The 27,747-nt window shown below is 43.3% G+C and overlaps 2 protein-coding genes across 2 annotated transcripts in view; one reads left to right on the forward strand and one right to left on the reverse strand.

The window, feature by feature from the left end:
* Nucleotides 1-3,538: 3,538 nt before the first annotated feature.
* Nucleotides 3,539-7,124, reverse strand: LOC118858657 (polyubiquitin-C-like). The gene is given in 6 exon segments (XM_036769244.1): nucleotides 3,539-3,723; nucleotides 3,725-3,990; nucleotides 3,993-5,269; nucleotides 5,271-5,461; nucleotides 5,463-5,747; nucleotides 7,025-7,124. Coding segments are annotated over 5 exon segments (2,061 nt in total). The 5' UTR covers nucleotides 5,742-5,747; nucleotides 7,025-7,124; the 3' UTR covers nucleotides 3,539-3,675.
* Nucleotides 6,660-27,747, forward strand: part of CENPV (centromere protein V) — a 54,707-nt gene continuing 33,619 nt past the window's right edge. The window contains exons 1-3 of the mRNA XM_036768138.1: nucleotides 6,660-6,734; nucleotides 6,919-7,212; nucleotides 7,703-7,820. Of these exons, the coding sequence (XP_036624033.1) occupies nucleotides 6,660-6,734; nucleotides 6,919-7,212; nucleotides 7,703-7,820 (487 nt within the window). The remainder of the gene's footprint in view (nucleotides 6,735-6,918; nucleotides 7,213-7,702; nucleotides 7,821-27,747) is intronic.

Here is a 27,747-nt window from a genome sequence, read left to right on the forward strand (position 1 = left end):
ATTCCTTCATTTCTTACAGCCAGGTTGCTGACTAATGGCCATGCCAGATTCTTTTTTTCATATTTTCCTTCATCCCTTCATGATTCAGTTAATGGTATTTTTCCCCTCTTCCCTAAGTAACTCCATGCTTCTTCCCCCGCACCCCCACCAAGTTTCTACCCTCTTCAAAAACTACCACGTAACTTCTGCTCCTATCTTTGGACTGACCCTTGAATTTTGCTACCCCAGTGTACCTCATGACACCAACTTAGACCAGAATCCCTTGGATAGTACTTTAGGAAATATCAGAAGACTGTTCTAAATTCTATTAAGAGGAAAATCACAACCATTTTCATCTAGCTGAGCCTCAGTGGTTCACAACCTAACCTATGTCTAAGATTAGATACCTAGAGATTGTGATTTGTTGCAATAGTTGTGGGGCATTAGTGATTTTCTGTCTCTCTCTCTCTCTCTCTCACACACACACACACACACACACACACACACACACACACACACACACACACACACACACACACACCCCTCTTCCTTCAAGGCTCAGTTCTACACCACCTATGCTTTGAAAAGTAGGTGGTAGGCTTGGGGGGGAGGGGGAGGAGAAATGACAGTTCTGTCATTTACATTTTTTATCCCATACCTCGGTGGGTAGTGTAACCTAGCCTACATTGTATTTTGCAAAATGTTTTCATTTAAATTTTATTTTACATGTATTAAGGAACTACTTAGTTCTTAGCAAGGAAAATCAGTTCCTTCTATCCTAGGACCTAATGGTGTTTTTTTAAAATCCCAATTTATGATAATAGTCACAAAATGCTGTTGTGACAGAATTACACCTACAAAAGAAGCACCCAAAATATACAGGGATCTCCACTATTCAGTAAAGAGAGCACTAGTTCATAGGGTCTCCATGTTACACAGAAACTTGATAACTCACCTCAATGTCCTGCAAGTCAGGACCCAGAGCTGTGAGATCTTTACTTCAATTACATGCCACCATTGGCTTTAGACTGGGGTTTTGAATTTAGGTGACTCATCTGAGACAACTGAACATCTGAAGTGAAACCTAAGGGGCTACTGACTCATGATGGATTCTGCAGAGGCCACTCACTAATACTAATGCACCACAATGGCCTCAACTAGATTGAAATGTTTTCAATCTTACCTCCCTTAGTGCCAAAATTTTTTTTTTGCAAGTTCAATTACCTTCAATTGTTAGTGAAAATCACTAATGCAATACTTTATTTCAAGCTTTAGACCTTGAAAAAAATCTGGACACTTTTGTGTATAAAACGTAAGCCAGATGAAGTCTAGTGGAAAGAGTATCTATGGTAGCCTGAAGAGAAAAGAAAGGTGACATTGTGGAAAGGACTTTAATAGGAAGTCTGAACACCTGGCCCCACACCCCAACTCTAAGGGACCTTAGACAAGCCACAAGTCCCCTGGCCTTCAACTTTGTCATCTGGAAAAGGAAGGGGTTAGACTGGGTGAGCTCTAAAGCACCTTGATTTAAGATTTTAAGTCACCAAAGCCCAATTTACAATGGATAGTTTTAATCACTTCTGAAGTATTATTATGAATTAGTCCAAAAAATCTTCAACTGCCAGAAAATTGAGAATAATTATCCTCAAGTCTCTGTATTCAGGTTAATGCCCCTTCCCTGGTTAAAATTTCCAAGGCACAAGGAACTCCCCAGCATAGAAAATTTCTTCCGGTATTGGACACCACCTTCTTTTTCTGAATCTTAGTCGGCCATGATTTAACCTGGATCTTCTGGCCCCAAGTCAGCTCTCTACACCACCATGCTACCTTTTAACAGGGAGAAAGGTACTCAAGAGAAAAACTGGTCAGTTTTTGGGCTGCTTGGGACTCCCAATTACCTCAAGTTTAAAGTGAGGAAACTGGCCTAAACGAAAGGGAGTGGTTTAAGCCAAAGCAGCAAAACTTAAGATCTGAACACAGGTTTGGACTTGAAAACTAATGTTTTTCCACTGTACCAGAAGCTGACAAAAGTAGTAAAGGAAATCACCCACCTAAGAAATTTAATGTTGAAAAAAGCTACTAAAAGAGTAAGATTTCTTTTAAAAAAATGTTTGATACCAAAGTCTAATTGAAAGATCACACAATACTGCGGGTGTGAACATAGACCTAAAACTAGACTGATAGCACAGATCTCCTAAGAGCCTATTCTCAAACGTTTTCACTTAAGCCCCTACTTGGCCAGTAGTACTGGAGATAAACTTCAATGAGACTTGAAGTCAATCATGTTTCTACATCATAGAAAATACAAAACCCAGCCCCCATGAGGGCATGCCAGCTGCTCAAAACACTCCCTAAAAAGAATCTGACACAGGGAAGACGTATTCATGAAACTGAATTTGGTGTCTTTTTAAGGATTGAGAAATTCCTAACTGCAGAGGGATCCTGTCCTAGTTCTGGGACTTCCCTCCTCCCTCCCCTGCAAACCCAGCGATCTCCACTAACAACCTATTACCACACCTAGTAGTTTTGCAGTAATTTCAAGCCCACAGTAACACATCACTTAACAGTCTACATTGCTAGATGGACCCCACCCCCCTTCAACCCATTTTTGAGTATCCCATGGTTTATCAAGAATACCAGCTGGATGTACTTAGACCTCCAAACACAATCTAGGAGGCAGCACATAGCAGAATACAGGTTCTGGAGTCAGGACCCTTTGATGCCCAGACTTTTCTAATTTTGACCGTGGGCCAGGTTACTAAACCTTGTAAGGAGGATTGGACTCGATTCTTAGGTCACTTTTTGCTGTGCTGAAGACAGTCCCATTAGTGGCCTTCAGAATAAATAGTAAATTTTTAAGTAATTTAAGGGCACAGGACCTGGCAATTCATAGACTGATTGAAATTCAACTTCCTTCAGCCAATTCTGGGGCCCCAGCAACCAAGCAGAACTAGGCATGTGCAGTGGCAGCAAATGCTGGCGACGTTAGTCAGGAATCTGAGATATTTAAATAAGTGGCTTGCCACAGCAAGATTTATGCATATATATGGGGTAACTGGCTTCCTTTCTAGCTCCCGATATTCCAGACCCCAGACACCATTTGACCTTAATTCAGTTACCTAAGGGTTATTTTGTGTAAAGTATTAGGAAAAGAGCAAAGCATATTTATATTTGGCAAAGTCTAGAAAACCTTGGCGGTTCAAACCCAGTCTCCCACAGTAGCTGTGACCCTTGTCCAACTCAGGTGCCTCATTTGTAAAGTAGGAATAATCACACGTCCCCTCCCAAGGTTGTTGAGGATCAAGTGATTGCAACTCTTAAAAGTGCTATATAAATTATGCTAGCTTACTGTTATGCTAAGGGTATGTAATTTTATGGGAATTTTAAACCTCAATACACACATGGAAACTGCTTCTGTGGTTTTAAACATTTCAAGTTAAGCTTTTATAAATTGCTGGATTACAAATCCCAGCTTTGAACCATAAAGTACATTTATTCCACCTTGACACAGCAAACCCATCTGAATCTGTAAAAATGAACATGACCAAAACAGTCAAAATCAGTGTGCAACAAAAACCTTTATTAGCATTTGGCTCAGCTGTTACTGAACCTGGTCATCTCAAAACTTAAGACTTCAAAGACTTTAATAAGTGCAAAACGATGCTAGTATTGGCAATTTATGCTTGCATAATAAAGTCAACAATTAACAGCCACCCCTAAGACGCAGGACCAGGTGGAGAGTGGATTCTTTCTGGATGTTGTAGTCAGACAGGGTGCGGCCATCCTCCAGCTGCTTGCCTGCAAAGATGAGCCTCTGCTGGTCAGGGGGGATGCCCTCTTTGTCCTGGATCTTGGCTTTGACATTCTCAATGGTGTCACTGGGCTCCACCTCCAGGGTGATGGTCTTGCCTGTCAGGGTCTTCACAAAGATCTGCATGCCACCTCTGAGACGCAGGACCAGGTGCAGAGTGGATTCTTTCTGGATGTTGTAGTCAGACAGGGTGCGGCCATCTCCAGCTGCTTGCCTGCAAAGATGAGCCTCTGCTGGTCAGGGGGGATGCCCTCTTTGTCCTGGATCTTGGCCTTGACATTCTCAATGGTGTCACTGGGCTCCACCTCCAGGGTGATGGTCTTGCCAGTCAGGGTCTTGACAAAGATCTGCATGCCACCTCTGAGACGCAGGACCAGGTGCAGAGTGGATTCTTTCTGGATGTTGTAGTCAGACAGGGTGCGGCCATCTTCCAGCTGCTTGCCTGCAAAGATGAGCCTCTGCTGGTCAGGGGGGATGCCCTCTTTGTCCTGGATCTTGGCCTTGACATTCTCAATGGTGTCACTGGGCTCCACCTCCAGGGTGATGGTCTTGCCAGTCAGGGTCTTGACAAAGATCTGCATGCCACCTCTGAGACGCAGGACCAGGTGCAGAGTGGATTCTTTCTGGATGTTGTAGTCAGACAGGGTGCGGCCATCTTCCAGCTGCTTGCCTGCAAAGATGAGCCTCTGCTGGTCAGGGGGGATGCCCTCTTTGTCCTGGATCTTGGCCTTGACATTCTCAATGGTGTCACTGGGCTCTACCTCCAGGGTGATGGTCTTGCCAGTCAGGGTCTTGACAAAGATCTGCATGCCACCTCTGAGACGCAGGACCAGGTGCAGAGTGGATTCTTTCTGGATGTTGTAGTCAGACAGGGTGCGGCCATCCTCCAGCTGCTTGCCTGCAAAGATGAGCCTCTGCTGGTCAGGGGGGATGCCCTCTTTGTCCTGGATCTTGGCCTTGACATTCTCAATGGTGTCACTGGGCTCCACCTCCAGGGTGATGGTCTTGCCAGTCAGGGTCTTGACAAAGATCTGCATGCCACCTCTGAGACGCAGGACCAGGTGCAGAGTGGATTCTTTCTGGATGTTGTAGTCAGACAGGGTGCGGCCATCCTCCAGCTGCTTGCCTGCAAAGATGAGCCTCTGCTGGTCAGGGGGGATGCCCTCTTTGTCCTGGATCTTGGCCTTGACATTCTCAATGGTGTCACTGGGCTCCACCTCCAGGGTGATGGTCTTGCCAGTCAGGGTCTTGACAAAGATCTGCATGCCACCTCTGAGACGCAGGACCAGGTGCAGAGTGGATTCTTTCTGGATGTTGTAGTCAGACAGGGTGCGGCCATCTTCCAGCTGCTTGCCTGCAAAGATGAGCCTCTGCTGGTCAGGGGGGATGCCCTCTTTGTCCTGGATCTTGGCCTTGACATTCTCAATGGTGTCACTGGGCTCCACCTCCAGGGTGATGGTCTTCCCAGTCAGGGTCTTGCACAAAGATCTGCATGCCACCTCTGAGACGCAGGACCAGGTGCAGAGTGGATTCTTTCTGGATGTTGTAGTCAGACAGGGTGCGGCCATCTTCCAGCTGCTTGCCTGCAAAGATGAGCCTCTGCTGGTCAGGGGGGATGCCCTCTTTGTCCTGGATCTTGGCCTTGACATTCTCAATGGTGTCACTGGGCTCCTACCTCCAGGGTGATGGTCTTGCCAGTCAGGGTCTTGACAAAGATCTGCATGCCACCTCTGAGACGCAGGACCAGGTGCAGAGTGGATTCTTTCTGGATGTTGTAGTCAGACAGGGTGCGGCCATCTTCCAGCTGCTTGCCTGCAAAGATGAGCCTCTGCTGGTCAGGGGGGATGCCCTCTTTGTCCTGGATCTTGGCCTTGACATTCTCAATGGTGTCACTGGGCTCTACCTCCAGGGTGATGGTCTTCCCCGTCAGGGTCTTCACAAAGATCTGCATTGTGATCTATAAACAAACATAACATCATTAACAGCTATTCTTCAATGTAACTGATAGTCTTCTCAGATCAAATCCTGCCTCGATCTTATTACCAGCAAGTTCCCCCCATCTGGTCATACTGCCTTTGGTTTTAGCTTTTTTCTTCTACTCATATTCCTAACAACTGAAATGAGATCAAAGAACAAGTATTGTTGATCACTTAACACCAGGTGGGGACTTTTTCTTCCCCTTCCCAAGCTGTCGAGGAAACCAAAACAATCTAGCAACTACTTTTAAATCTCCAAAACTTTTTCCTATTCATTTTGTATTCGAAGCAATTAAAGTTTCCTGGATTTCTACTAACCATCACAGAATAAACTCCATGGGCTCTAAACTGAACAAGGTGACAAAGTTGGATCTCAAAAGTTACAACAGGGGACAGTGAGGTGGCGCAGCCAGTAGAGCACATGCCCTTGCGTCAAGAGGAACTGAGTTCAAATCCGGCCTCAGATACTTTACATACCAGCTGCGTGACCTTGGGAAAGTCACTTTACCCCAATTGCCCAGCCTTCCCCCCTCCAAAAATAAAAAAAGTTGCCAAGAACAAAGGGGAAACGAGTTTCGTCAATAGGGAGGACAGATCTGGAGGGCTGCCGAGTAGAAACGGCAACTTTTACAGGGATAACAACTGCTCTTCCTGACCCCACAACCTTGGGACGAGTCATTTCCCAGACCCATTTAATCCCTTCCAGAGGCCGAGCTACCGGAGAGATTAAAAAAAACCTCCCCGAACACAAGCCTTATAGACCCCACGACCTGGCAGTGAGCAGAGAAACGCGCGCTACTCTATTTCCCGATCGTCTTCCGGGTTTAAAAAAAAAAAAGTTCCGAGCCCCAGCATCCTCTAAGCTAGTCTCGCGAGATTCCGGAAGTCACCCAATGGCGACCCAAACCCAACGAGAGTTTCGCCACGCCCCTCCCCCTCCCCCGCCCGGCGGCCCAAGAAACTTCCTTGTGCCGTGAGCAAACTTGGGGCCAAGTCTGAGGCCTTCTACCACCCGAGCGAGCAGGGTCAAAGCCCGCAGCCGGGACCCCCGCCCGCCGCCCGTGACTCAGCGCTTCTAAGCCTGAGGAGAGAGCACAAGCTTCTCTCCTTGTCGCCTCAACGTTCGCCAACTTTCCTCACCCGCCCCGTCAGCGCCCCAAACACCGACGGCCCCGACTAACTCGGCTCTTCCAAAGCCCGAGAATTGAACCCCTCCCAGCAGTACCTCTTAGTGAGGACGCTCGGACCCCAGACTTACCGTGTCGCTGCCGCCGTCAAAGTCCGAAGGAAACAGACTCGGAGAAGCTTGCGTTCGATTATGCGCTGCCCACGGCCCGCCGCCTGCTATTTATGCAGCGTCGTTGGGCGCGTCACCTTGCGCACAAGCTTGGTGTCCGTGCGCGCACAAAAGTAGTTCCGCCTCCGCCCCCTCAGGAATCCAGTACGGTGAGATGACCGTCCCCACCCCACCCGCCCAGGCGCCAGACAGGCGAGTGACGTTGGTCCCTCCCGCCCCTCCTCGCCTCCTTAGATGGTGTTTGAAACTCAAAGAGCGGATGGATTTGGAACAGAGGGGCCGGCTCTTTGCAGAAAAGTCTGGAAGCTTCGCCACAGCTGTGGAAAGGAGGCGAAAGGGGGGAGGGAGAGGGCTCAGAGGGAGGCCGCTGATTGGTCAGCGCGGCGGGGCGGGGCGGTGCCAGAAGACCTCCCTTGTTGCTGGGGCTCTCTAGAACCTGGTGGAAGGCGCTGACGTGATTCTGAGGAGTGGGGTGGGTGGGGGGAAAGCGCCCTGGTGCGCATGCTCAGAGAGGAGTAAGGCACAGGGGAGAACACAGGCCAATCTGAGGGGGGCGAAGGGAAAGCGAGGGGGCGTTGGTCTAAAAGAGGGGATCTCAGAGCCTGGAAAAAGTGACCATTTTCCCAATCTCGTCGTTAGAGTTACCGAAGCCTTGTGGGCCTCAGCGGGGGAGGCCGGGGTGGGAGCGGGGAGGTCGTGGGGCGTTACCTGTTTACCTGCCCTCCTGGGGCGTCGGCTGGGGGGGCCCCCCCCTTCGGTCACGCGGTTTGAATTTACTTCCAAATGAGTTTAGTGACTTTGGACGAGATCCACGACCTCCCCACACCCGCCCCGAGCTCTCCCTGCGAGGGGAGAGGAGCAGGCTGAGGCCTAGTGCCCCACCCCCCGCCGAGCCCAGGTCCTCCTGGGCCCGCCCCCTTTGTTACAGAGGAGGAAACGGAGCCCCTTCCCTGGGCTTTTGGCATTTTACGCGAGGGTTCCGTTACTGTGCCTGAAAAGCCCTCATCGTCTCCTAAAGCCGAAATGGAGGAGGGGGGGAAAGGGCATGTAAGCCCCCTGAGGGCAGGGGCTGTGGTCACTTATGTCTTTAACCCCTTGCACTTTGCTGGGTCCCTGGTATGCATACAGTAGGCGTTTAACGTATGAGCCGGTTGCGTGCCAGGCCTTGGGCCAGGCGCTGGCCATGTGAAGACACGCCAACAAGGCAAAAGAAAAACCCAGACCCTGATCTCCAGGAGTTCAGGATCGCCACGTGGCCAACAAGCTGTACAGGGCAATGTTTGTGTGTTGGGGGGGCGTAATTTAAGAGGGAAGGCCCCAAGACTAAAGGTGGAGGTGAAAAAGAGGCGAATGACAGGGAGCCCCCTAGGTGGGAGGGGGTGCGAGGACCCCAAGGCCTGGGGAGGACGGCTGAAAACTAGGAGAAGAGCCCTAAATGCGCTGGTATGTCTCAGCCCGTTTCTGCAACATCTGGTAATTATAGTTTTAAGTAAATGGCCATATTAATAAGGGACCCTTGAGTCAATAGCTAAAGTCCAGAGATTGGGACATCCTGTTTGGGGGGGTTGGGGTGGGTGCGTTTTATAAGATGATCGTCTGTAGCCCAGGTTTTCAAATACATTTGAGGTCCTCTGGTATCACGTACAGGAAACGGGCTCAGTGACTCTCCCAAGGTCAAAGTGTTATGTCTCAAAAAATTGATATCTCAGAATTGGGACTCGGGTGTTTTCCTGGTTAGCTCGCTCACTCCCCACAGTGACCTTTTCCCTGTTTATCGGTGCAGAAAGGCTGATGCAATTTTTCTAGAGGAAAACAGAAAAGCAGTTGGTGGCCTCAAGGGGCAGAGAAGGGGGGAAGCCCAGCCATCCCTCGGGGTTGCCAGGTGCCCTTGGGGGCTGTCTGCCCTAAGATTACCCATCCATTTTAACGTTCCCGGATCCCGGCTCTATCAGAGATCTGGTCCGAGCCATCGCCCTGGCAACGATTACCTAGAAACCCCTGTTAGATTCCCGATCACGAAGGGAGAAACGTGCCTTTATTAGGTTCGTGGCTAGTCTGGGTTAGGACTCCACATTCTTGGTTCCTGGGAGAGAGGCGGCCTCAGGATGAGTAAGCAGGAAAGCTTTTGTTGGGGGAGGAGGGAGTTTAAGGTTTTACAGGCTTCAGTTTATGTTTATACCGCGTACGCTCCACAGAGATCCTCCCTCCAGCTGCTGCATAATGGTACTGAATTTATTTCCTTGTTAGTCTATCTTTATGACATCGCCATGAACGACCATTTCTCTTAGAAAGATAAGCCACTGTACAGGATTAGAGCTGAAAGGAGTCTAGTGTATTAGAAGCAGCATAAGAACAATGCGAAAAATGAAGTTTTAAACCCTCTTACCTATGTGTATCTGAGTGACTCCAGAATCCTCTTGTAAACCTATTTAAAAAAATGTTTAAATCACAATTTAGTGTTGTTTTATTATTAAATTCTTAATTATAATTAAATTATTAAATGCTTTAAATGATTAAATTCTCCTGTTATCTTTTATTTTTTGTTACCAAGTTTAATCTCTGCTAATTCATTTGTGACATAATGTTCTGAAATTGGTTTTCTGTGCTCAGAAAGGAGCCAGCAACTGTACCTGAAGCTATAATGAAGCAGCTTCTTTACATTTATCTCTCAAACAAGTCCTTTCTGGGTTACAAATAATGGGGGGAGAGGAAAATGCAAAGAATTGATGGAGTATAAATGTTTTCTCATGGACTTTTAAATTTGTGTTGTAAAACTTTTTAACATCTTCTAGAATGCAGCCTAGAGTATGACAGGTATAGCCTACTGTGATTTAGGTAATCTGGGGAATAGGAGTTCGTTATTCAACTATGAGTTCAATTACTTGACATTTGTTATTGGAATCCTCCCCCTTCCCATCTCCACCTCCTACCTACCCTGGCTTCCTGTGAACCTCATCTTCTCAAAGCCTTTCCCAATCCATCTTAATTGTGATTTCAACATTTTTTAAAAAATAGGTTTACAAGAGGGTTCTGGAGTCACTCAGAAACACACCTAAGTAACAGGGTTTAAAACTTCATTTTTGTGCATTGTTCACATGCTGTTTCTAATACACAAGGCTCCTTTCAGCTCTACCATCCTACATAATACCTTCTCTCTCCTGTTTCCTATTTACCCTGTATGTAGCCCATTTGTACATATTTGTTTGCCTGTTATCTTCTCCATTAGTTTGTGAGCTCTTTTAGGAGCAAGGATTGTCTTTTGCTTCTTTTTGCATCCCCAGCATTTAGCTCAGTGCTTAGAACCTAGTAGGCACTTAATAAATGTTGATTAATTCTTTTTGTTCTGTGTATGTTGGAATGTTTGTGTTTGATTAAGTCCATAATAAAAATGAAATCCTTAATGAAAAAGATGTTGATTTACAGAAGAGGTGGAATTAAATTACCTATAAATAAAAGGTGAGTAACACAAAGAAAGAAATGACAGTATTTATTGCTTTTCTTGCATGTACAAAAAAAAATACTCAGTTCTCACTTCTGAGGGTATTGAATGGAAAGAACTGCTTTACTAAGAGATTATTTTCAGCTAAATTACTTGGGTCAGCCAAAAAAGATAAAAGTGGCGACTTGCCTCATCGTAGTTTAACATAAGGCCCTTTGGCAAGCACATGTAGATAGTTTCTTCATATCAAATAATTTGACCTTCTGGAAGTTATGGTTCACAGTGAAAACTAGTGGTTACCAAGAAATTAATAAGAAGGAGAGATGGGGAGAGGGACTAGAGGAGGAGAGAAATCTGATGCAAAAATTTAATTTGTTCTACAAATTTTAGATTTAAAGTCCAGGAGTTGACCTAGAATCCCAAAATCTACAGTTGGAAGTAACTTTAAATTCATTTAGTCCAATTTGCCACGCTCCATGCGGGAATTCTCTCTAAACCATGCCAGATCAGGTCTAGCCTTAATCAGGGGGCCCATTCCATTGTAGAACAGCTCTACTAGGAAGCTAAAATGTGCCTCCCAGTAACTTCACCTATGGAATAATGTAATTCCTATTCATTTATAAAATGTAAGCGTTTCTAGTAGGCAATTTTTTAAAAGAATGAATATGTTTCTGGATGAATATACAGTATGTGCAGATATAAGCTGATAGCTAGATTCCTCTAAGTAGATGTAACTAAATCCTCATAAGCTTAAGTGACATACACCAATGGGATAAAACCTAGATTAGGCCCAACAACAGAATTTTACAGAGGTCTTGGCTGTTAATTAACAAAGTTTACAGGGTTTAAAAGAATTTTGTTGTTGCTTGATTTAACATTCATGTCTGAACACATTTCTCCATCCACTGAGTCATGCACACTGAGTGACAGTAGCTGGCTCGAATCCAGAGCTCATGACTGGTGATTTCACAATCGATTCCAGCATTTGCCAGGAACTTAAGAGTCAAGTTAGAACCTGGCTTCCTTGGATAATGTTTCCCAAAACTAGGTCATCTGGTAATGTGACATAGAAAACTACTTTCCAAAAGGAGGGTATTACATGATTACGTGGTGAAATATGAGGTGCGTTTGTAGGGTAGGGCGGGTGATTTATTTGTGCCTATTCAGCCATAAGTGAAAGTCTTAGCAGCAGAATGTTTTTTATAGGACCTTGTAAATGTGACTTTGTGACCACTGTTGATTTTTAAAAATAAAAAAGGTGCAAGTATAGTTTTATCTTTGGTTCAGTTGAAAGAACTACCTTGTGACAGCATTAGGAAAGCCCAAAGCAAAAGAAAGGACATTTCTCTGCCTACCACTACTACTAATGCATTTCCTTAGGCAATACCTTTAAAAATAGTGTAATGATGATAGTAAATTTTATGAGGCCCTTAGAATTGACAAAATGCTTGTTAAAGTACTATATGTGTGTGTGTGTGTGTATGTGTGTGTGTGTGTGTGTGTGTGTGTGTATTTAATTCTCATTTAATTCTCAGTCAAGTAGGTAGGCTAGGTTTTATTATCCCTATTTTACTGAGGCTGAGACTAAAACGCAAAGAAGTTAGGGACTTTTAACATAGGAAGGTCTCAAGAGGCCCAGCCAGGCCTCGGCCTTGGATCCTTCCCACCATTACTTTGTGCCTGCATATGTGCTGCTGAACAAAGGTGGAGAAAATCACACAACCGTACTGAGTCCACACCAACCTCAACTGGGCCTTCACTACTACCAGGCAATCCTACTATGCCTCCTTTATCAGCTCACTCTCCCACTCCCCACACTAGCTCTTCCAAAACCTCCCAGGATTCCCCATCTTCTCTCTCTCTCTCAGCTGAGATCTTTGCCTCATATTTTATAGAAAAAAATTTAGGCCATTTCCTGTGAACTTCTTGTCCCATTTCTTCACGTCCTGTCACTCAGATGCTTTCTGCTGCTGTCCTGATTCACCCCCATGTTGAAGAGGCCTCACCAAGGCTAAACCACCTACTTACTACTTACAAGAAATCTCCTTCCCTGCTTTCTCCTCCAATAGACTGCCCCCTCTGTCATGCCCTTGTTTTCAGTCTCTCCCTCTCCCCTGGCTCATTTCCTACTGCCTACAAACATGCCCATGTCTCCCCCAGACTAAAAAACAAACTTCAGTAGATCCTTCTAACCCTACTATCATCTCATATCCCTTCTACACTTTGTGGCTCAACTCTTTGAAAAGGCCATTAGGTGCCTCCATTTTCTCTCCTCTCACTCTCTTCTTACAATTCAATTGTATCTGTTCCAACTTCTAACCTCCTTGGCTTCCCTTAAGCCTCAACTAAAATCTCCCCTTCTACGAGAAGCCGTCCCCAAGCCCTCTTAACTCCAGTGCCCTCCCTCCGTTAATTCCTTTTTATCCCATATACAGTTTGCTTCCTATAGACCTGCTTCATTAGATTGTAAACTCCTTGAAGGCAGGCACTATCTTTTGCATCTTTTTGTTTCTCCAGCAGTTGACAGTTCTTGGCACATAGTAAGCACATAATAATTATTGATTGATTGATCAAGACAGATTTCTTGAAAAAGAATTTATCCTGATATGTTAAGTGATTTTATTAGCACCTCTAGGACAGGCGTGGGGAACCCACAGCCTCAGGGCCACATGTGGCCTTCTAGGTCTTGGGTATGGCCTTCTGAATGGGTCCAAACTTGACAGAACAAATCTGCTTAATAAAAGGATTTGTTCTGTAAAATTTGGAAGTCAATGAAAAGGCTGCACTTGAGGACCTAGAGGGCCATATGTGGCCTGGAAGCCACAGGCTTCCCACCCTTGCTCTCTGGCAGCTTCATTTTGAGCAGTGGGAATGAACTACAATAATTTCCAGTAAAAATATCTCTTGACACTTTCTATGTGATAGTGAACTATGGTTTGTGATTCCCTTTACTACTATTTCACATTTTCCTATTTATCCTATCACCTTTATGGGATTTCCTCTTAATTTTTTTTTAACAACAGTAGGATTTAGCTGTAGGACTTCATGCTTGGAAGCTTAATACTTTGAGATTTAGTGACAGTGAATTTAAAACTTAAAGCAAAATAAATCGAACAACTGGTATTTTTTTGTACAGAGATTTTTACATCCTAGAGACCTTATATTTAGAAAATGAAAATGTTTACAAAATCACCTGCAACTTCTCACAAATTTGCAAATGTTTCTTTTCGGATAGAAAGGAAGCTAGAAACTTGTTAGTCTAAAAGCTGATTCATGTCTCTCTCTTCATTCCTCCCCCTTTGCAGGAGGTAATGATCAAGATGGGAGACAGCTCTGGTCAAGAGACCAGTTCTAGCTACCTTAAGTTTTAATTCTGGCCCTCCATTTCCTTGCCAGTCAGTTCTAAACACTTTTTAGATTTGAAGACAATCTTCCATTTTAATAGCATCTTTAGCATTATCTGCTGTGGAGATGAACTCTAAAACCCACTTAATTTGAAGGAATTATAGTACATAATAATTTTTCGCCAAAAACATATACTTTTGTGCAAGTAAGTCAGTTGAAAAAGTCCCTACTGCTGTTGAATAGAGGTAAAGAACCTTTTTACCAGTTGATCACAAAGATAGACTTTGAAAGTCAGGAAGTTACCCCAAGCCCTACCTCTCATTTCTATTTAATTGGATTCCAAATCCTAGTCATTCTTCCTGGCTTCTGCACTTATACTGTGACACCACTTTACTTCTGGCCCTCCTTAGCTCTCATTTGGATGTTATCCCAAGTTGTGTCCTTACCTTGCTCCAGCCCACTTTTCACATGGCTATAAAATCATCTTATTTTAGTGTCCAACCATGTTACTCCCTCTGATATATCCGTTTGGCACTCTATTGTATTAAAAAATAAAAATTTGGGGCAGCTTGCTGGCACAGTGAGTAGAGCACTGGCCTTGGAGTCAGGAGGACCTGAGTTCAAATGTGGCCTCAGACACTTGATTTACTTAGTAGCTGTGTGACCTTGGGCAAGTCACTTAACCCCAATTGCCCTCCCCTCCCCCTGAAAAAACAAATTAACTAAAAATTCCTTCAACCAGAGATCCAAAGCTGCTTTTTTTTGTTTGTTTTTGATTAGAGGGGCCATCCCTTGATTAACTTATTAAAGAGTCCTATTCACTGAAGGAGCTTTACCTCACTCAAAGTGAGAACCTGAAAAGACCTCAGCCAGAAAGGGCCAGTGTCTCCCATTGCATCCTAGGTCATCTCTAGTCATGCTGGTGAATATCAGGCCACTGGACCCAGATGGCTCTAGAGGAGAAAGTGAGGCTGGTGACTTTGCACAGCCCTCCCTGACTCAAATCAAAGTCAATTGCAAGTCGCATCATCATTTCCCTGATGGTCCTCTTCGAGAATGAAGGACAAACACGACAACAAAGGCCCCAAATTACCTTTCCAGCCATATTTCGCCCATTACATATGCTACATTTTAGCCACATTAGACCACTACCCATTTTGTAATCATCTTCCTTCGGCTGATTTTTTTTAACTTAAAGGCCTAACTCATGTCTTAGGTCTTTACAATTTATCCCAAATGAATTATCTCTTCCTCAAATTTTCTTTTACCACTTTATTTGTATCTGTTCTTACATGCCCATATCTTGCCTCCTCTGTTAAGGAGTGAGCTCCTTGAGACACACTGTGTCTGTTTTTCATTTGTGTATCTCCAGTGCATAGCATAGTTCCTTGCCTATGATGAGCACTTTTTTGTCGTTGTTCAGTGGTTTCAGTTGTGCCTGACTCTCTGTGACCCCATTTGGAGTTTTCTTGGCAAAGATACTGGAGCGTGCCATTTCCTTCTCCAGCTCATTTTACATAAATGTTTATTAAGTCAACTGCTTTTCCTATCATTCACAAACCTCTCCTTTAAATTATCTATGCTTGTTATTAAAAACTGAAATTTAGATAGTTAAAAAATCAGAGTGAAATAATTCATTTTTAAGAATGGCTTGACTTATTTTCTCCTTCACAGAACTAAATTCGGAGTGGTTGATCATTCTTTTCTCCCACTTTTAGAAAACTCAACCTTTGGAGAGACTAATATTTTCTGTGCTGATTCCCCAACTAATACAGACATAGCAAAAACCTCTTCATTTTGTTAGCTACCCAAAAGAGGCGAATGTGTAAATACTTTTCTATCTACAGTTTGCCTTTTGCTTCAAGGGCATATGTTTCACTGTTTTTATTCCTCCTCACAATTTACTTTTTTAAATTCTTCAATTTAGTAAATCACTAAATGTAAAAATTTCATGTTGTTTATGTCCTATTTTTCTTTAAGTGAAAGAATAAGACAGGTAGACAGGAAAGGTCCAACTCAGATTGCTTAACAAGTTGTCATATTTTTGTTGCAGGCTGAGTCACATTTAAATAACTGGTTAGGCGTAGTCAGAGCAGTCATCAAAACAACCCTTTGGCCTAATGCTGTTGATTGATCCCGAGATATATAACCTTTACTCCCTGATCTGTAAAGGAATTTGTTGACTTCCCTTTTTACAGTGAATCCAACTGACACGTAGCAATACAGATTCTGTTCCAGCTGTACTTGTCTCCCCTCCTTGTAGCCTATTTAGGGCTATCACGTTGCTCTGTGTCCCAAACAAGTAGGTCTGGTTGCAGCAGTTGCTGGCAACTATATCCTGAACCAGGCACAACAGAGTACAGGATGTTATTGAGATAAAATTTGCTAAGTAACCTTGAGGGGAGTCCTTCCGTCTACTTAGATTTATAGTCACTTTCAAATTTTAGTTACACACAGATTTTTTTCAGTCTCTTGGTCAAAGTGGCCAGATTGACCATCCAGCAGTTAGGCCAAATGGGCTACATGTCCCTCTAAAGGTTTAGGAAGACCACAACAGTTTCTTAATAATAATCTAAAGAACATGTTTCCTGCCTAGAAAAACCATACTTTAATGGAAGCACCCTATGGTGGAAACAGCTAAGACATGTGAAGTATTTAAGTCCATTATTTGTAGGGGTAATGAGACCTTGAAGCAATAGGCTTTCGTTACCCAAAGGTGGGCTGATTTTTAGTCCCAGTCCAACAGTAAACATAAAAATAGGAATGTAGATGTAGGAATAGAAATTACTTCTCAAACTCTAAGCCGCACCAGACTTTCCTGTGAAGTTCTGTAGATGTTGAATATAATGTTGAAAGCTAACATTCATTGCCTTTTAAAAGAAGCAGAATCATGGTCTCTCTGCTTCCATTTGCTGGTCTTGATTCTAACCTGGAGTTTACTTTCTTCACATGGAGATTATAAAGGAGGTTAGGTCTTTTAAAACTGCCAGAGAATATCCATTTCAGAAGAAACAAAGTCTTATTATTATCATTATTACTACTACCAAATAGCGCTCTTTAATATTTGTTGTAGACAAGGCGGAGTAAAAAAAAATCTGTCAGCTCAAATCATTACCACATGTACTTGGCTTCTAAAAAACCACCAGCTAAAAACTGTCTTCCAAAATATCGGCTGATGGACAGATGGTGAGTTGGAGTAGATAAAGTGTGTATGGAGTGAGTCATCTTGGAAAATAACCAGTACAGTAAAATAACCATAGGGATAAAATTCAGAGAAAGAAGTGACTTGTATAGCTCTTTCCATCAGCCAATCACAGATTCAGATTAAATAGAGATGCTGTGGTTTGCTTTTTAAGATAATTGCTAATAGTTTCCAAAGTTTTAAGGCTTTGCCAGTTGTTGTAAATCCCTTAAAGAAAGGAATTACTCATACCTCTTAGTAGTAGAGTCAGAAGGCCTGGGCTGTGGTGCAAATGTCTGAGATCTGAGTTCAGGGGCTTTGGGGTCTGGGTCACAAACACATGTTCTTCTCCTTTTAGGGGTCCTTCTTGAATCCCATCCCCATCAGTCCCACATTCCTTCTAGAAAGTCGTGTGACCTTGGTCAATTCTAAAACCGGACTAGATGATCTTTAAGATTCTATCTGGTTCTAATATTCTGTGAATCTATCAGGTATTAGAATGGAGTGAAATTGTGTTTTCTTTTTTAAAAAAAAGGTTTTTATTGAATGGCCTTTGTCTTTACAAAACAGTCATTTCTTACTGCTTCTTGATAGCACTTTCCCTTGTAACAAAAAAATCTGATCCAAAGACCATGTTTGATTCTGAAGACACTCACACGTATTTGTTGCTGTTCAGTTGTTTTTCAGTCATGTCTGATTCAGTCTAATCCCATTTGGGGTTTTCTTGGCAAAGATACTGGGGTGGTTTTGCCATTTCCTTCTCCAGCTCATTTTACAGATGAGGAAACTGAGGCAAAAAGGGTACTGTGACTTGCCCAGGCCAAGTCTGGGCTTGCCCTGACCTATTAGCTGACTAAGTGTCTGAGGCTCCGTCTGAACTGGGTCTTCCTGACTACAGGCCCTACTGTTATATCCGCTGCACCACCTAGCTGCCATATGTAGATGTAATGTTCAGTCACAGTAGTCCCCAAGCTCTCTACTGTGTGAGAGAAGGTATGTTTCATTATTTCTCTTTAGGGAACTTTACTGGGTTTTACATTGCTTAGAGTTCAGCTTCCTTTTTCAGGTGGATTGGATCATCGATTTCATTGGTATTGGGAACGTTGGTGGTATGGGGGAACTCCAACTCAGAAAACTCCCTATACCAGTACAGATTAGCACCTGTTCTCCAATTTCTATTCTTAGAGTCTTGCCTGGGGGCACTGAGAGATTAAGCCATTTACCTAGAGTCATTTAGCCAGCGTGTGACCAACTGGGACTTTCTTTCATTTGCCCTTGGGAGGCTACTCATTAGGAAACATCCTGGGAGGTACTTCAGGCAGTACCTAGCAAGTCCAAAGAACTATCATGAAACTAAAAGCGTTTCTTGGAGTTGATGGGTATTTTTGGAGATAGGTGAAAAACAATTCCGTCATCACCTACCTTACCAATATTCTCACATCTTATTTAAAGGCATCCCAAGGAGGAAGCTAGATGGGAAATTCAGAAACAGAATTCCAGACAATGCCAAATATTTACTCTATCCCTTGGATTCCTTTGTTCATTGCTGGAGAAGGATGTGGCAAAGCCTTCAAGAACCCAAGTAAATGCTTCACACACACACACACAGAGGTATTGGTTTCTGCAGGGAAGTGATGGCTAACAAAAGCCTATTGCATTTGTCAGCTGAGAATCCCTTGATAATAAGACCATTATCCTATTCATAAGTTCAAGGTTTGAGCCATTAACTGGGCTGTTACCAAAAGGGGACAACACTATGTACAGAGCACAGATTGTGGTTGGACAGCAGCCTATTGGCCTATATCAGGGTGGGCAACCTGCAGCCTCAATGCCACATGTGGCCCTCTGGGTCCTCAAGGGGTGGCCCTTTTAACTGAATCTAAACTTCACAGAACAAATCCCCTCAATAAATGGATTTGTTCTGTAAAATGTGGACTCAGAAGGCTGCCCCCAAGGACCTAGAAGGTCACATGAGGCATTGAGGCCGAAGGTTGTCCACCCCTGGTCTAGATTCTAATGACTACCAAATTGGATGCAACCAGATAAGAGATAGATAACTCTCCTGATCAATTGTGAGTTCAGATTACAGGATGGGTAGAAAGTCAGGAAAAAGGCAGTGGAGATGTGGATGCTCTATCTCATTGGTCTCATGCATTACCTTCCCTTACATCTATCTCATTCCAGCCAAACTGTCCTGCTTGCTCTTTCCCACATGCAACGTGCCACCTCCTACCTCCAAGCCTTTGCATAGGCTGTCCCCTATGCCTCAAATGCTCTCCCCTCCTCGACTCTACTTTTAGAATCCCTAGCTTCCCTCAAAGTATTCTGTTGGGGCTACTTCCTATACAATGCCTTTCTTAGTGTACCTGATGGTTAATTGTCACACACACACACACACAACACACACACACACACACACACACACACTTCAAATTACTATTCACTTTATATAAATTTGTGTACGTATTTAATTGAATTCATCAAAAAGTGTGTTGATTACCATGTTTTTGTTGTTTAGTTGTCTTTCAGTTGTGTCTGATTCTTTATGACCCCATTGGGATTTTCTTGGCAGAGTTGCTGGAGTGGTTTGCCATTTCCTTTTCCAGCTCATTTTACAGATGAGGAAACTGAGGCAAATGGGGCAAAGTGACTTGCCCAGGGTCATACAATTAGTGTCTGAGGTCAAATTTGAACTCAGCTCTTTCAGGCTCCAGGCCTAGTGTTCTATCCACTGCACCACCTAGAGGCCCTTGATTCCTATACAGATAGTAGAAGAGATCTGACTCAAAGAGATAAAATGCTCGGACACATGAAAGCATAAGGGAAAATATGAGATTTCCCCCAGAAAATGTATCACCAGAGGAAGTAAACTACATAGCATCAAGTCATTCCTCCCTACCCAGGTTGGATAGGGATAATTGAAAATCTGTCATTGGTAGACTGATCCAGAAGCTTCTATTAAGGACCACTACAAGCCAGGCAGTGTGCTAGCTAGGCACGGCACTGTTATGGTGTCACAGAGGATGCGTTGCCAGCCCAAAAGAAGGCACCAGAAAACTGGCACTAGTTCACCCTAAGCCAAACTACTGCTATAGAGTGACAGGAGTTGGGAGATGTCAAGGGGGCGTCGTATTGAGCAGCAAGAGGCCCCCTCAAGAGGCAGTAAGACAGAAGAGAGCCCTAAGCATTCTGGATGTGAGCAAGATGTTGCCCACAAGTGGGGAGAATTCCAACTTTCAGATTCTGGGGTGCTGAATTATTCTTTAGAGCAGGCGTTCTCACAGTGGGATCCATGAACTTGTTTTTTACATATTTTGATAACTCTAATTCAATGTAAGTGGGGTTCTGTGTGTGTGTGTGTGTGTGTGTGTGTTGTTCAGTCATGTCCAACTCTTCATGATCCTGTGGCCCATAGATCCATAGAGTTTTCTTGGCAAAGATACTGGAATGGTTTGTCATTTCCTTCTCCAGTTTTATGCAGTCAGGGGTTAAGTGACTTGCCCAGGGTCACCTAGCTGTTAAGTATCTGATGTCAAATTTGAGCTCTGGTCTTTCTGGTCTTTCTGACTCTAGGCCCAGTGCTCTATCCATTGGTAAGAACTCCCTAAAATTTAGAAATTCACTTAAAAAATCCACACAGAATCACTAGGGTTGTTTTTGTCATATTTATGTTGAATAGTGCTTTGCCCTTGTCCCCTTCTGGGTTCATGTCGCACAGATACAGTATTCTCTTTTCTCCTCTTCTAAAGTCATGCTGATTTGGAGGACTTTCATTCATATTCCACTGTCCAAGTCAATCAGTAACTAAAAATAGCCCTTTTTTGAGTTGCACCAGCAGGGGAAAGTTTTTTGGGTCATTATGAATGTGCTCCTGTCATATGATACTGCTATGTCTAAATTGTGTGGGGCTCTGTGCCTTTTTTTAGCCAGCATGCTTTGGCCTTAAAAATCATAAAGGATTTAGTGTAAAATTTGGCAGGCTAGAGAGAGTGAGGTGGGGGGTGGCTTGAGGAGGGATAGAGGTTTGCCGGATTTGCAGATGGGGCTTTAGTTTACAAAACAATAATTGTGAAAGAAGTAATAATTTAGCAGAGCTTATCAAAACAGGTCCAGGCTTAAAGTTTACACTTTATTGCATTATTCTACCACCCACACACTCCCTGATCCTAAAACTGTGGCCTCATAATTTTCAGTCCCCAAAAGTACAGTTGTCATGGACAGCTGTATAAGACAATAGTAGTTACATGTTGTATTTGAGCCTACACTGAGTTTCAAGGGGACCACAAAACTCTCACTTTGTATCAGCTTAAAGCAGACACAGAAGAGCTATTCTGTTGTGACACTGACTCTAGTAAACTTTCCCATTTTGAGAAATTTATTTTATTCTACTATAAAGGTCCATCAGTTTAGGGAGGAAAATTGGGAATCCAGAAAAGATTATACCAAGGAGGGATATAAGTTGGTAGAAAGATGTCCCTGGGAGCTCTTTTATGAACCCTTTCTAAATGGCCTCCTTGTTCCAATAACCTAAGTTACCTAAGGGCAATTATTGGGAGCAGTCAGAATACTGAGTGTGGCAATAATATTTTATCTCTTAACAGTCAGTCTTAGGAGGTGAAAAGAGCTTGTTATAAGAAGGAATGGTCAACAGGGAACACATCGATAGTTAGGCAGAGGAGGACTCCCTCTTACCTGTATTACGGGCCCATTTGACAGCAGTTTGGTGAAGCCGACGGACCCTTTCTCAGAATCACGCTGATAAATAATTGAAGGAAATGCTAAATTTCAGTTAATGAAGATAAAGATTGAATTTTTTTTTTCTCATTCAAGTTTATGGACTCTCTGAGCTCTATGCATGGATCCCTTGCACATCCATGGATCCCTTTTGCATAGAAAATACATCTCAGAGAGAGGACACTGCTTTGAATCTTCTAAGAGATATTACTGCAATTTTGATTTTGCTTTTGCAGTTTGGCTCTGCTAAATTCTTGCTAAACTTTTGCTAGAATCCATATATTGGCTTCTTTACTACTAAAAAATCTATCCTTTAAGGACTAAGGAGGTTTTAAACTTCCTGGAAGACACATACCTTCCCTAAACAGATCTCTTTGTTTTGGGAATCTGTACATATCACATATATCTCAGTGTCCTTGGTAGCTAAGTCCACATTGAAACAGGTTTGAAACATTTTCTGCCTCAGAATACAAAAGGAAACCAATTGCCTTCTTTCAAATCCAAAATAAATTTTTCAAGTAAGAAAAATAAAATGTTCATTTCCCCAAAGCAGCAACCTACAGTGAAATGAGGAGGGCAAGAGAGGAGCTAAATAACATCTTTTCCAAGAGGAAAAGAATCAGAAAATTGAATATTTGGAATACTTGGAAGAGCTAGATAGATAGGCAGATAGCTAGGCAGATAGATAGATATGCTTTAAACTGTTGTTTGTTCAAAATCATGTCAGTTCTTTTTTGTCCTTTGAATTTATTTTTTTAAAATGTAGCAAACACTAAAATGAAAACTTCCATGTATACAGTAGAACAGAATAAAGAGGATGGCACATCAAACTGCAAATCCCTATCATGTACAGCTTACTTTTCTTTTTAGGTATAATATCAGAGAATTTCCCCTGGAAAGCTAAGTATTATGTAGAGCCAGTTAAGTAGGGTCCCTATGAGAGGAATTGTTTGGAACTCTTAGTTTCCTATAAAGACTTTCTCACCTCTCTTCTTCGAGGTAACAGTTTGTGAACAGGGAGTGAAGTGAAGAACTCCATTTCTGAGTTGGAAGAGTCCTCAGAGGCCACAAAGCTCAACTTCTAGTGAAGCACAGGAACCTCCCTTGCCTGGTAGATGGATTGTGAGCCAAGAAGAACTGGTTTCAAAGTCTGACTCTGACAATGAGCTAGTTGTGTGACCCTGGGTCAGTCCTTTAACCTCTCAATATCCTATTTTGCTCATCTGTAAAATGGGCCTAGTAGTGCCTGAGATACCCATATCCACAGTCAGTGCTGAGGTGATAAGGCACATTCACCAGTGTTAGATTGGGAAGGTTTTCCTGGGATCTAACCTAAAAATGCTATGGTGCCACTTTTGCCCTTTGCTCTGAGGCCAGACAGAACAAGTCATGTGAAAAGACTTTCAAATACTTGAAGTCATGTCTCTGCCAAGACTTTTCTTCTCCAGGTTAAATATTCCCAGTCCTTCTAGCAGATGTTTAAATGAGACAAACTCAAGGATTTTCACCGTTTTTTCTGGTTGCCTTCCTTTGGACACTATGACTTATCAACGTCCTTCCCAAAGTGTAGCCACTAGCACTGAACGCAGTAATTTATATGTGATCTGACGTGGGCCTACCACAGTAGGCCTATCCAGCCCAGACTGTATCTTCTCTCAAATGCTTCTGATCTCTTGTTCCTCAGATACAGGCCTCCAAGGGAGTGAAGCAGCCCTTCTCTAAAGGATTAGTCTATCCAGCCCAATTTGCTTTGGGATGATGGTTGGACATAACCTGAATTATATCAGCCAAAAACTACTTAATTCAGTTGTACACACTCTTAACTGGAATGCAAGCTTTGATCACTGAAACCTCCTAAGATATCTAGATGTTTCAGGTTAGATTCCTTTCTTAAGGACCATACCAGATCACCCCGGCTGTCATTAATTGGCCACTAGGTCTCAGGCCAAGCCCCACTTAATCATTGTCTTGGCTCTGATTGGCTCAGAATGAAGGTAAATAGCAATTGTTTCTGTTTTGACCAAAAACCCGGAGGGTCTTCCCCTCTCAGATGGATCTTTTTTTTGGACTAGGTAAAAAAGACCATTCTCTGCCTCATTTCTTACCTAGCCTTAATCACTGATTGGGTGTTGCCTGAAAGGCCAGCGTCTTTTTATAGGCCACTGTATCCTGGCCACCTCTAGTCATCCTGATCTCTATCTTGCTGCTGGACTGTGAGGCTGGTGACTTTGCACAGCCTTCCATTACTTAAATCTAATTCACTTGCATATCATGGGATCACCTCCCTGATGTCACAGTTCTCTTCTAGAATGAGGACAAACAACAACAACAATCCATTTGGGATCCTTTCCTACCCCTCCCTCTAACGTGCCCCACTCCACCCTACATCTCAGACTTCTGTCTGGCCATTGAATGTTGCATATGACCTCAGACTTTTTGGGTATGTGAGTTAATTTTGCTGTACTTCCCGCCCCCCCACCCCGCCCCGCTTCACTTATCTTTTTTTTCTTCTTTATTATAAGAGATGGTTCCTGAGAAGGGATAAGCGGAGAAAAACAGTGGAAATTAGGTGATAAAAAGTATCATTAAAACTTTAAAAAAATTTTAAAGAACGTTCTGCTAAGCTTGATGGAGGAATATGCCCAACTCTACCTTACCTTGCCCTGCCCAAGTGACCAAGCTTAAAAATTATTCTATCCAGTGCCGGCCACCCACATCTCCAAATTTACCTCAAAATTTCCATTTCTCTCTGCCAAGCAAGTACTTCTTAATTCTGGCAGTAGTTTAGTTGAGTTAAAGTAATTTGTAAAAAAAGGATGTGAATGATTGACAGTCTTTTCACTCCCAGAGGTATTTGCCTTTTTAGGGAAGGACTTTTAATATGTGAAAAAGATCCTCTCCTGGCTCATAGCCCAGAAGAAAGGGATCTGTAAGGTGGCACCCTAGTTTTGGAAGTTTTGGAAGATTGTTGACCTATGACTTTAAAATTGTCATAAATGAGTGAACACATTCCATCTCTTGATACCCTCTTGTAATGGCAAGTAAAGTGGGGCTTTTTGTTATCTTTTGTTTTGGAGTTCTTTTCAGCACTAAGGCAATCAAATGCCTTTGAGTTTTGCCTTTGTTTCAATCAAAAGTCTTTGATTAGATCGGGAATCTTTGATGACCTGCTTAAGTCATGAGAAGGCTTAAGTTAGATGGGTTTGAGTCGGATGGTTGTGACGCCCTCAGACCCTAAAGAAGTGTATATATACTCTGAGGTTAGCATTTTGCTTGGCCAGGCTCACTCACTGGAAGGGTGTCGTGTGATTTGACCCGACAAGACTCTGGGTAGCATTGGAGCCCCCCCCCCCCAATCCCCGGCCTTGAAAACACAGATGTTGGTGCTTCTCTGTCTGGTAACTATGTATGTATGTATTGCTATGGACAGACAGAAGTTCTCTCTGCTGATTTGTGTTATTTGCTCTGTTTATATAATCTCTGTTTGTAATTTCTGTTTGTGTTTTCTCTGAAGTTCAGGGTGTTGACTTTTCCCCTTGAACTAAGTGAATGATATATGTATGTAGCTGCTTTCCTTAGAAAAGCAGATCAAAGAACCTAGCAGCCCTCCTATGTGCTGTGTTATTGGCTTCACGTAGCCACAGTGCTAGCGGCCCTCCTGTGTGCTGTGTTATTGGGCTTACATAGCCACAGTAGCAGCAAGCAGCATTGTTGTTACACCTCTCTAGTGTTATTCCCTCCTCTTATCTTTCTCTCTACCCCCTAAATCCATCCCCAAAGGGCTAGTAGCAGGAGTCAGCATACTTATGATTCCACACTCTCACTTCCAGACTTTCCACCTACCATTTTTATTTGGTAATTTCTCTTTTTTTAAGTTGACACTATTTGATCATGTCTCTCTGACCAGATCTTTGTTGCTCTGGTCTTTTACCAACCTCCAGGTCATATTCCCTCTGTAAGTAATCTTCTCTACCTCAACCCTTGCCTGGATCTTTGAACACTTCAGTGTTCACGTTGATGACCCTTCTAATATCCTAAATCCCAGTTCATCACCATCTTCAGCTCCATAGGAGTGCTCACTCCTGAGACCTCACTATCACCTGAAGCTGTTGTACCTCCAAGATCTTCAGCTTCGAGTTTCTCTTCCCTGATCACCATCTCTTGTCCTATCATCTTTCCTACTATCTTACCTCTAAGTCACTATAGCTTCCAGAGCTGTCCATCCTCTCCCTGTTCACCCAGTCTGTCCCTCTTGCTATAGCTTCCAGTTATTTCCATCAGTCTTAACCCAAACTATAGGCTACCAGGTCAACAAGACCTTTCTTTCTCTCCTGCACCCAGTGTTTAAGGACTAGGTCACCCCAAACACCTTCATTTCCTTCTCTGCCCCCCAGGCTGCTAACTAAACAGCTGGAAGAAGTTTGGAAATTCTGAACGCTAGGCCCACAAAAAATTCATGCTATCTAACCTCATCTAGACCCTCCATGCTGCATAGCAATCATTGATTCATCCTTAATCCTTTATTGCACTCCACATAACCTTTTCTTCCTTTGTGTCCTCAAGCTCCCAACCTTCCTCTCAGCAAATGACTTTACCTCCTACTTCACTGAGGTCATGGGAACAAAGATTTAAGCCTGGAAAGGGCCTGAGAGGTCTAATTTAAAGCCATTCTAATTGTGAGCTCCCTCCCTCATAGAACTTCTCTGTAACCTCACTCATTGTCTCCTTTGTTCTAGTTTCAGAAAATTAGTGGAACCTTCTCTTGAGCAAGGTTTAATCCCTAAATTTATGTCTGATTATTCCCTCTCCCTCATCTCCATTGTCTTCCTATCTACTGCCCCCTTCCCTATTGCCTATGAGCTCATTCAGGTTTCCCCTGTCCTTAAAAAATTCTTCACTATCCCCTTAGGTTGTTATCCTATTTCTTCATTCTGTCCTAAACTAGAAAGACTGATCTGCATTCTTCTGTCCCTACTGCCCCACGCCCCATTCATTCCTCAGCCTCTTACAGTCTCTCCCTAGACCCTCCCACTCTACTGAAATCACTCTCTTCAAGGTCACCCAAAGGTTATTATCTTTGAATTGCTGAGTCTGAGTCTGCTGGGGTTTTTTCTCAGTTCTCATTTTTCTTGACCTTTCTACACTTAATATTGTTGATAAACTTCCCCTAGACACTCTTTTTTCCTTTAGCTTCTCTGACACTTCTCCTTCCTGGTTCTCCTCCCATGCAGACAATTCCTTCTCAGTCTCCTTTATTGGTTCGTAGTCTAGTTACTACTTCCAAATCAGAGACGTCACCCAAGACTTTTTTAGTCACTACTCTCAATATATTCTTTCCTTTCATGAGTTTGTTTCTTTTCATGATTTTAGTTGTCTTTGTTTAGTCATTTTTCGGTTGGGTCCAACTCTTGATGAATTCCATTTGGGGTTTTCTTGGCAGAGATACTAGAATGGTTTGCCATTCCCTTCTCCAGTTCATTTTACAGATGAGGAAACCAAAGCAAACAAGGTTAAACAGCTAGTAAGTGTCTGAGACTGGATTTGAACTGATGAAGATTAGTCTTCCTGACTCTAAGCCCCATACTCTATCCACTGTGCCATCTAGCTGCCCTACTTTTTTCCCATGCAAATGACTTACAGATTTATATTTTCAGTCCTAATCTCTCCACTGATGGCCATTTCCACAGGTCTATCCACATCTAGGGGAGGGGAATCTGCTGCCTTGAGGCCACATGTGGCCCTCTAGGTCCTCAAGAGCGGCCCTTTGACTCAATCCAAGCTTCACAGAACACTCACCCCTCAGTCAGACATCTCTACCTGGATGTCTCACTGGCACCTCCAGCACACATTTCTTCACCTTTTTCTCCTAAACCTGGCCATCCTAACCACATATTCTGAGTCACTCAGTCACTCCCCAATTTGCCAAATCCCATTGATTTATTTAAACATTTCTCACATCCCTCTCCTTCTCTCCACTTAAAACTT

The sequence above is a fragment of the Trichosurus vulpecula genome, chromosome 7 (genome assembly GCF_011100635.1).
Source record: "Trichosurus vulpecula isolate mTriVul1 chromosome 7, mTriVul1.pri, whole genome shotgun sequence".
NCBI classification, from domain to species: Eukaryota; Metazoa; Chordata; class Mammalia; order Diprotodontia; family Phalangeridae; genus Trichosurus; species Trichosurus vulpecula.